Raw genomic sequence first — 11,059 nt, forward strand, 5'->3', positions numbered from 1 at the left:
GGGTGGGTGTTCTTAAAAAGCTAACAATTATTTGTCAGTTTTAGTTTTGTTGAAAAGATCCAACCAGGAACGTATTTGCCCTACTTATTCACATGATTGTAAACAGAGACTGAAAAGATTTGCGAGGATTTTGACGCAACTTTTTGATCAAATATCACAAGTGCTGGATTTGCATTTGTCAGTGATAAAATTCCAATTTTCTGTGACATCATGATGTATGTTCCCTTTGATATGTGCTCCTTTTGATTAAATATGCATTGTTTATACCATTTGGCGATACATGTCTGTCCTAAGACATGAGATGAAAAGTGATGGAGAAAAAAAAAAAATTCTGAGTATTAGTAAATGAGCTGGAATTGGATTCCAAAACAGGGACATTTTCATCAACGAATGTTTGTAGGAGGATTTATTTAAGTTGCTTGTTTTGTATTAGATTCATTTTCGTAATTGACTCGGGTGAAATTGAATTGCCCCTTCCTGTGTCCTTGACACACTGTTCCTTTAAGTGATCATTTCACTGAGTCTCAGATATATCCTCTTTATAATGATAAGAGTCCTGACCCCAAGTATCTGAGAGAATAGGTGTGGTAGCTAAGAGCATGCAAACACAATTTGCTTTGCACCCTCCCTCAAGAATGCCACATTGCATTATAGATTTAGGCCTGTTCCCAATTTGCAAGATGGTACAACAAAATGAATCGCATGAATCATATACCTGATGATGTAGACACCTGGCTTGGATGTTACTGGAAAGAAAAATGGATATCAGCAAAGTCACTTATTGCTGTAGCAATAGATTATGCTGCACCCAATCTGTTACAGCAGAGTTAGTCTGAAGTACTTATCATCATCAGTAAAATTCACACACATAGGCAGTGATGCAGTGTGTGTATGATGAGACCATGGTGAGGGGCAGCCTGCAGGAAGGTCTTTTCAAATAGTGCCAATGCCTATTCTTATGATAACTACAAAAATAACATTAACATCAATAATTCAGTTAGACTCAGGACCCTGAAGAAATTCATGCACCCTGGTCTATTATTCCGGTGTCAACACAGTAAAAACTGATAATACAGCCAAACAGAGCTGTATGAAAACACCAAATACTAATTAATAGCAAGAACATAGATGTTATTAATGATATGATGGGAAGAGAGGGAGTGTGTAAAGCTGCTTATTCGGAGCACTTGTCACCTTTTCATTACCTCTACACATGCAAAGTACATGTTTCTGGTTAGCCAAGAGAGCCATTCCAGACCTTCTAACCACAATGAGGGTCGCCACTGAGATCACACATCAAAGTAATTAGACTGAGAATTTCATAATTGGCTCCATAGCTGTTATTATGTGAGAGTTTCTAAGCAGCAAAATGTGAGAAATAGAAACAAAGGGAAGGAAACAAAGAGTACGTCTCCGAAGCGCATCTGTCTGCGCTTTCCAAGGCTAAGCTACTGAGATAATGCTAGGAGTGAACATTGTCTTAATAGAGTTGGCAGAGATGGACCCACCACCATATTATGGAAAACATCCTGGGCACATGTGCGTGTATGTGCAAGAGTTTGTGTGGCTTCCTCTGTTATATTTTGTGTACTGGTCCACGGTGAAAATGTAGAATGCAAAAGATTACCGGTGCTGTCTACCATTGGCCTAGTTATGTTTTGTAGACTTCTTTTTTTTTTTTATTATCCTTCTGCAGTCCCCTGACCAAAATAGACTTCTGAAACACGTTCAGGCAAGACAAAAGAAACATCTTCCACCACCAAAGGAGTTTGTGCTGCGTGTTATACAGAGCAATACTTCACTAGAACTTGAACAGAAACACCATCCACCCAGAGCTCATAATTAACATTTAGCCAAATTTAGCTCACTCCACACAAAGTACTGTATTTGCATTTGTTTCTGTGCATGGAAATGGTCTTTTAGGGCACAGTTCCACTAAGCTGGGCCCAAGGAGCTAAAGCGTACATTGCCCGTTCTTATCACTAAGCAAACATCACCAAACTGAAAGCAAAAATTATCTTTTTTTTTTTCTGTGATGGAACTACTTTGGTATAGAACTACCTTTTATTTATTCTACATGGGTCTGCTATGTTAAGACTTACATTTCCTTTAAAATGCTTAATGCTTCAGACTGATCCCATATGATTTTGTCTGAACAACATCATCATGATCGAATCCATTCTCAGATGTCTTCATTAGTAAAACTGAGCTGGAGCTGGTCAAAGTTATTCAAATTATGCATACCTCCACTCGTACGCATACATACTAATCACAAGTCACCGACGAAAAGCCATCAGTGGATGGAGTCACATGTATGACAGGCCAATGAAGATCTGTCTTTTACTCTTACAACTGGTGCTCATGTAAGAAAGAGCTGCTGCCCACGCTGGTGGGCGTCTGCTGCATGGGAGAGGAAAAGCTCGCCAGGGGGATGACCTTGACAGGGTCCTCCTTCTTACTACCGCAGTGTCTATCCAGGGTGTTGTAGAACTGCGGTCGGTTGATCCCTTTGTCCAGTTCATCCTTTTTGGGCACAGACCTGCCCAGGGTATGGCGGCCATCCATGACCCCCATGCTGCCCATGTTAGCTTTGGCTCCCCGGGCACAGCTCTGCTGGAAGCCAAAGGTGGGGAGTGTACCGGTGATGGCGGTGGCGGTAGGGGTGGAGGTGGGGCTGTTGCTGCCAGGACTCTGGAACTGGGCCAGGGCTGGGGGCATCCAGCAGCTGTCGGAGTGGCCCAGTATCAGACACTCCTGGGTGCAGGTCTCAGAGGCCTCGGCCAAGGCTTTCTGCAGGTTCACCTCGATGGCTGGAAAAAACGCAGAGAAAGAGAAAAAGAAAAAGAAGAAAACAACATAGTTAATCCATCAGGTCAGAACATACGGAGAGTGCAGCTGCAATGCAAGGATTTTACCAGGGTGTTGTAGAAAGCACTGAATGAACTCATGAATCATTATGTAAACAGAAGACAGTTGTCGTCTTATCAGTGGTTGACCCACAAAATGTCAGCCTTTTAGTGAAATGAAAGTCAGTGATAAATGTTTCATTTCATCTTGTAATGAGAAAAACACCAGCAGAGCATTTAATTTCCATTGGTATTCCCGTGACTCTGTCTGTTTACCTACAATATGCAATGAATTCCCTGTAGCTTAATTAGAGTTAGAAAAAATATGTCTTGCTGTTTGTGTCTCGGATTGGCTTTATCGTATTAAATATTTAATGAACATCTTAACAAAGCATTGTTTATTTTAATCACTGTCAATGTGGCACACCTTAAATCCTTTTGATCTTTCAGAATCCAAAATAAATCTGGTCAAATAAGAAAACTCAAATAGTGAGAGCTGGAAAAAAAAAAAAAAAAAGAGATCACACTATGCCAGGATCCTGTGAGCACCTTTGGCATATTTAGGTATAATTAATATACACAGTTAATTGTGCCAGCATTTAGGTTTGCATGCATGGAACGGAAGAAGAAAAAAAAAAAGGAAAAGAAAACTGAATGAGGAGGCGACTGGGCAAGGCTAAACACTCAAACTATCTTATCTCATTATCCCGCCACTGACATCACATGTGGAACGAGTCTGGGATGAGGCCTCAGCATTGAGCCTCAGCAATAAAGGCTGTCAAGCCAGATAATTAGAATGTAAAACAGTATGCACCAAGGCAACCAGGAGCCCGCGGTGTTATGTTTCCTAGGCCATACAAAGGAAAGAGGGGTCCTCATTCAAACATCACATCGCTCCTCTAGGCCTCAGCTTCAAGCTGTCATGTAGAAATTATTTAGCATATTTGCATAAGTAAGAATGCTATAAATAATTAAGTGGTCTTAGACCCTAGTGCACTGGGACGACTATTTCCTTCATGCACACAAGTTCTGCATGCTCTGTGTAATTCTATTCCACAGACATTGGCAGATCTTCTCGCCACCTTGTTTATTGTTGTATGGCAAAATGAAAATGAATATTCTTATAACTCTACATTAGCGATACCAGTCCGGCCCCCCCAAAACTATCTAGATTGGTGCATAACGGCCCAGTGCACTCACTTGTTTTTTTGTTTTTTGTTTTTTTTTATTTCTGTGCTACCGCAGATTGAATAGCATAGCGTCAACTTTAATTATGAGAGCAGTGTCTGAAAGTGAAACGCCTGATATAAATTGTGAGGATATATTTGGAGTGCCCACGTGGAGTCAAATCTGTCCTCTCCATATTGAACTGGAGCCTTGGAGCAGGAGTGTATAAATCCCCCAGGCGGTAAATGTGTCACCTTTCAGAGGGTCACTAACTTCATTAAGGCAAAAATGGATGCTGCTTTCTCATTCTCTGAGCTAGCACAAAAGGGCCAAGCCAAGTCTCGGCCGTGCCCTGACTCAATCTCTCTCTGAGTGTTTTCTGCTGGTGGTGATGTCTTTTCAGGGTATTGCCGTTTTTGATGAGGTAATGCTATTAGCATAAATGTCTTATTCCTCAAGCATGCACCAATAAATGCTTCTGGGTCTCAACTCGAACAGACACATTCCGACGTGTAGCTTTGCCAGACTTATTTCCTCCTCCTCAACTTTAAATGATCAGTTCAGTTGTACAGCTGTCTTTAACGTAGCGTATTTTACGACTGAAAGGTAGTCTGAGGCTCCGTGACTTCACACGGCTTGAACTCACAGCAGTTCTGTGTCAACAGCCTTCAGTGCCTCCAAATTTTGTATGCAATATTTCACATCCAGCCTCTCCAAAAGACATGGGCCTGTACTATTTTCTATTCCAGTGGGATAGTTTGGAAAGGTGGTGGCGGGTTTGGGAGGGTGAAAGCACGGCGTGAGTGATGTCGCTGACAGCTCCGGCTGCTTTCGTCAGCTAGAGGTATGCCGCAGCCTGCTTGTGATGCCGCTGTCTTTTGTATTCAGGGGAAACAACTGTACCCCGCAGAGCTTTCGGGAGGAATCACACATCACTGATGCTGTGAACATTCTTTTCTACGTTCCCTTCAAGGAAATTTGAATGGCAGACAAGTGGGGATAATGGCAAACAATGGGGCGTAATAGACAGCGCGACTGAGATCAGACCAACTGTTCTCATTTGAGATGATTCATCTTCACTGAGAAGTGGCGATTGAAACAAAACTGCAAGACCAGTTTAGTTGTTCTTTAGAGTTGACTGAACATCTAATAACAAGTTCAGCTCCAGTCACCCAATAAGACTGACTTCTGTTGACTCCATAAGTGAAGCGGTATTCTATTCATGTTCTGATTCAAAACAGCCTGCGGGTTAATTTGGCTGCTCTGTCGTAAGGTAATCTATTATCCGTGCTCTTGTTGTGTATTTCTTAGACAACCCGCTGTGCCACGGTTCTAGGTTTCTAGTCGATGTTATGGTCATACACAAGGTCAATACCGGCGGTAGCCTACAGCAGTCCTGTTCTGCAACATCAACACATCCTTTGGCCAGCCACTGATCGAACACCGCTGCATCCACCTTCAGCTGACCTTCCATTCATGCGGTCAAACATTACAGCTTGTATAAACATTGAACATATGTAAGAGGGAGGCATGAGAGTGCTGGATGGCATGAAAAGCATTCAGAACAAATGTTGTCTTGAACTAAATGAAAATACTGTAATTCCAGTGAACACAAGGTGGGGTTGATGCAGTGCAGATGCTTCTCTGTACAGCAAAATCTTTTAATTTAGAAATATAAAGCGGTCACACATGATAACATGAATGCCTGCAATATTTCCCAATCCAATTCAGTTCAGTAGTACTTATAAAACTTTTTAAGACGTACAGAACTTTTTTTTTTTTTTTTTTTTTTTTTACGTTCAGTCTTTTAAGTATTTTACGACTTTAGTATGTGAGTATCAGATAAACATCTTTCAATCCAATGCAGTCCAGTACATCAACACAGGCTTGAGCCTAAAAGCTGGATAAAAGCCTTTCTGAGCCAGTCTTAAGATTAACTCCATCAAAAACGGCGAGTGTATTGTATTGGATTGTGTTATAGTGTACAGTTGCTCAACTTATTTTCAAACGCATTTTGTAATATTCCAGTCAGCTGGTGAGCAGGTAATTCATCGATAATCATGTCTTTTTTTAAGAACAGCTTTTATACTCAACCATCACAGAAAACAAATTCATGTTCTAATTTCAAACAATCAGCCCCCCCATGCATGACGAGCAAGTGTTTCTAGTACAATTTTCTATAACAGTGGTGAACGAGGGATTATACATTTTGTGTTTACACATTCTATTTTGCCTCTTTTATTATACTGGTACGCATTCAATCCAATCTCCCTTATTTTTTTCTCTGATGGCCATGAAATCCACTAATGCAAATATAGGTTCTGACAGGCGGAAACACACACACACACACACACACACACAGACCCGCACACACACAGAGAGGATGCATAATAGCCAGCTGATCGGGGGTTTTCAGTACAACAGTATGAGATATTTAACATGACAGTTGATGATATTTACTGACAGAGCTAGTTACATCTTGATGAGCTTCACATTAAGGTCTGCACACATATCACGATTCAACTCATTATTTCAGCATGCATAAACTCATTATTGCTAATTAAAAGGATAATTGCATGCATCTAGGACATTAAATTCCTCGAACAGCCATCAGGAAGGTGGATGAGGCCCCTGACTCATCCTACACGGTTAATTGGTGCAGTCTTTTCAATTTTTTAGCCTGAAACCTACATGCATCAAACTCATGTATTGTCCACTGAAAGCTTTATCATGCTGTGCGCACTGCCTCCATGTGAGTACGCATGATCATAGCTATAACTGAATTGTACTTGTTTGTTGTTTGTTATTTTTTTCTTTACATGGTGATCTACTGACTGACGGGTTATCTTGTCTAAGGTTGTGATACATGGACTGTCACTATGCAAAATAGTCGTTTTCTGACTTAGAAAGCTCAAAGTTGTTTTTTTGTTTTCTAGTTCTTTTTTTTTTTTCTTTTTACACAACATTCTCAAAAGGTTCATACATAATCCAGAGCGTAACTATGCCAAGAAAATAAACCTTTCAGCAGCGCTCAGCCCCTCGCAGTGTCAGTTCATCTCTAGGTTCAACAGGTTTAACAGTGCAAGAAAAATAAAACAGTAAAATGCAAAGACGCTGTACGAGATGTTTAAAATGGAGACCTCGTCTGTCATCAGCCATCTTGGAGTACTACAAGTACTGCGACAAGTGCAAAAATGTTATCATCTTCATATTATATGTTCTCGTGTGATAAGAGATGAGATGAGGTTGAGAGTGAGAGAAGAAGAGTCACAGAGGAGTGGTGAGTATATGTCTCTGTGTCTGGAGGGGAACCAAAAGACCGTAACACAGGAATACAGAGGATTCTTTCAAACAAATAGAATCTCAGTAGAAATAATTGGGTGTGTAATAACCAAGACTTTATCTCTTCGCTTGGCCTATACCCACTCCAAATGTACAATCTGGATAAGAAGATGAATGGTCATTAATAATAATAGCGCTATTAAAACCCCTTGGTTTTGCACTGAAAAGAGAGATGCCATTACTTTCATCACAGCTCTGGCAGTCGTCAATTGAAGGCGACACTAATGTCTCACTTTCACAGAATTAGAAATACGAGACAGCCCAGTCGAGGGCAGTCTCACTCCCAAGTCGTCACATATGGACGCTTCTCGTTTTAACGTAGTGGGTAAAACTTTAGCGCCACTTTTCAGCGTGCAGGTTTGTGTGATAGACTTCCAATGTTGATGCATGAGTCTAGCGTGCCGAAGCTCATCGTCTGCTGATCTACATGGGGCGAGATTGCATTGTGGTTTTCAAGTCACGTTGAACTTTTTCTTTATTAAACCACACTGTGATCTCTCCCTCGTCCTTTCAATTTGCATTCATCCAAAAAAGACATTGTTTCTGCATGTTGAAAAATTATGCTAAAGTGCCATGGACCAAGTGTCTGTATGTAACACGTTGGGAGTGAGAATGTATTGCCCACTTATGTGCTTGATGCCTTTTACCATTCATCCTGCATTCTGTGGAATTATACATGTTTCACAATTGTGACGGATTCATAGTTCTGATGATATGTATTCGTGTGAATTCATGTTCTATTCAAGATATCACAAAGCTCACGAGAGGCTGAGTGAAGGAAAAAGTATATCCCATAGTTATAATTCCTGCATATACATGAAATAAGAATATGCTGGCTCGGAGACAAGGTCTATGACTTCTCAGCGAAAAAACTGTCTCTATGGCAATGACTCTGAAAATTAACTTTTCTCTGCACGTCAGACTCAAATGCTATTTGGTTTTCTTTACTTTTATCAGGAGGAGGTACAGTATAATCCCTGGCGAAGGCAATAAGAGCTGTCATTGTCACTGCTGACAAGGGCGTGGAGGAGGAAGTAAATATTCCATTGTAGCAATAAAAACTTGGCATGCTCTTTGGAAGGCAGAGACCAGCTATGCCGTAGAGGTCAGCGGTGCCATGTAGGAGGCTGACATGTATTAAGATCTATAAGGACCTGAGCTGGGGTTGACGGCTTGTCAAGGACTACTGTAGAATTTTATTAACACGATTTTATCATAGAATGAGGAATGAAACAATAGCAATATCTCCATAGAGCCTGTTCTGTACTCCTGGCCAACCTATTGAGTGATCACATAAAGAACTGCATGCCAGTGAATGGTAATGAATTACTTACAATAATGACATAGTGGATTTTTCCACTCAAACATAAATTTTAGAGCAATTCTGTGTAGCGGTGATAAAGAGTGAGATGTAAGAAACAGCAGAGCCGTTGCTCCTCTTTTTTTTTTACTTTTTAAAACAAATAGTGCCAGATGTAATGAATGGCCCTTTTTAAAGGAGACAATGTGACGCAGATAAGAGGGGAGTGAGGTTGTCCATATATACTCTAGACTAATTACTTTTGATGCATTTACTGAGACGATGCTGACAACAGTGAGTCTCCGAGCCACATACGTATTTATCAGCACTTGTGGGACCTATACAGTTTCTCTCCTGTAATCCATCTAGCCTTGTCTGCTCTCGACCCCTTTTGCTTTCCTAGTGTTTGACCCATTGTAACTGAAAGTAATTGCAGGCAGAAAACAACATCTAATGATTACTTTATCTGGGAGACTGAGAGAGTGAAAAGTCACAGACAGGTACTTTCAACAAAAGGAGGAGGCCTTTTTGTTCCCGACACACAATTTCAGACAACAAAGAATATTATTGACTTGGCTGAGATTAGAACACCAAAACAAATAACAAAGCACAGAGAGAGGACAAAGTGCACAAAGAGAGAAAGGATCTCCTGAACAGCCCAGTGCCAAGCACTTGCTTCTTTCTTTTTGTTGCCATTGATTAAAAGTATGTTGTAGGTTGAAGCACCTGTTTCTCCACTGGGAATATACAACACCAACATAATGTCAAGACTTAATTTAATGTAAATTCCTTTATCTCCAAGTCACCTTTGTTGTCCGGAAGAGAAGGAGAGAAAAAACATAAAAAAAAATAAACACACACCTCAATTACATATCTCCTCAGCATAAAATGTTTACAAAAAAAAGCGGGACCTTACATCAACAACAACCACAATTGTGTGATTTCCATCAACAGAGAGTGCAGTTGGGAAGGTAGAACACAGAAAAAAGCTTCCGTCTTGACACTTGACTTTTTGTGTGTGACATTGGTTGATTACATCTCCTTCATTATGTCTAGGCTACTATTGGGCCTTCCCACCCGAGGACGAGGTGCCGGTGTCACCATCAACACAATCAGGCCCGGCCAAATACCCAGCATGGGCCAGATAGATGAGAGGTGCAAACACCATAACAATCTGCAATCAGCGCTCATCACCACAATGACACACTGAGGCGGAGGCACAGAACTTCTACGGGGGGAGGGGGGGTGTAGAAACTCAAGACATGCTCGTGTAGATGCACACACACACACACACACAGAGAAACCAACACACACACACACACTGATGCTCTAATTTTTAAAACCTCACGCGAGGGCAGCCACCGAGTCTCCTCTTTGTGAGTCTGCACTTGTGCAGGCGCTGGACGGTACTGTAGATATACTGTAGGTGTGCTGTCACTGACAAGGAAGCAATACATAAATGTATATTTATGAGATTAAAAAAAAAAAAAGTGAATCCACCTTAAAATTCATTGCACATGGATGGATGTCTGAAAATTTCCATACTGCGTAGATAATGTGAGGCCTGGGAAATGAAAATAAAGAGCGTGGAATAAAATAAAGAAGTGAAAGTATTTTAAAAGGATTAAGAAAGAAAGGAAAATCGGCTGATTAAGTGGGACCTGGCGAAGCTGTTTGATATTTGCAAGAAGATTGGATTGTTCCAGCGGGAATACTATCTAAACAATCATGATTTTTAGGGAATGAATTTGATCTCAAAATGTAAATGTCACCTATAACTCTCTTAGCTTTCCTTCCAATCAAATTAGAGGGCGATTTGAAGCATAAGGAAGTCCTCAAAGATTTAAACCTGTTGCATTAGGAGACAGTAACGCCGAGATGTTTTCTGATTATAGCTAATAAAAAAATGAGGCCCCTGCTTCACATGATGGAGGAGAGACCAGAGAGAGACAAACTGTTCGGCAGCCTCCACTGTGCTGCATCCTGTGTCATGTAACAAGCAAATTCATCACGCTGACCCATTGCCCCCAATTATTATGGAAAACAAGAATGAATCAAATTAACATTGAAGACGCTCCCAGATCTGGCAGCCTGTCTGTAGGCTATGGCCGATGGATTCAGCAGGAGGAGAGGAGAGGGTAATAAACAAGGTGCCACTGCATATGCTATATATCTTGCAGTCATTGATGATTAGCTCTGTTTTCCCTTAGCCATACATTACTGTTATTGCCTCCATGGCCAGGCAGATAGGAAGTGGATACAAAGGCATCATGAAGCCCATCTTTCAACGGATAACTGGCAGGCTGAAAACCACTCAGCACCCGCCGCAGCATGATTTCAGTGCATGAGTGAATGGTGGGCATGGTGAAAATTGTAATCTCTTATATGAAAGAGCTGAGAGAGG

The 11,059-nt window shown here is 41.1% G+C and overlaps 1 protein-coding gene across 1 annotated transcript in view; it reads right to left on the bottom strand.

The window, feature by feature from the left end:
* Positions 1-1,666: 1,666 nt before the first annotated feature.
* pcdh11 (protocadherin 11) overlaps positions 1,667-11,059 on the bottom strand; it is a 122,181-nt gene continuing 112,788 nt past the window's right edge. Inside the window, exon 7 of the mRNA XM_023416719.2 lies at positions 1,667-2,810. Within this exon, the coding sequence (XP_023272487.1) occupies positions 2,347-2,810 (464 nt within the window). The 3' untranslated portion in view covers positions 1,667-2,346. The remainder of the gene's footprint in view (positions 2,811-11,059) is intronic.

Source organism: Seriola lalandi, unplaced genomic scaffold (genome assembly GCF_002814215.2).
Source record: "Seriola lalandi dorsalis isolate HSWRI2012SDOR001 ecotype SW California unplaced genomic scaffold, Sedor1 jcf7180002054569, whole genome shotgun sequence".
NCBI lineage: Eukaryota > Metazoa > Chordata > Actinopteri > Carangiformes > Carangidae > Seriola > Seriola lalandi.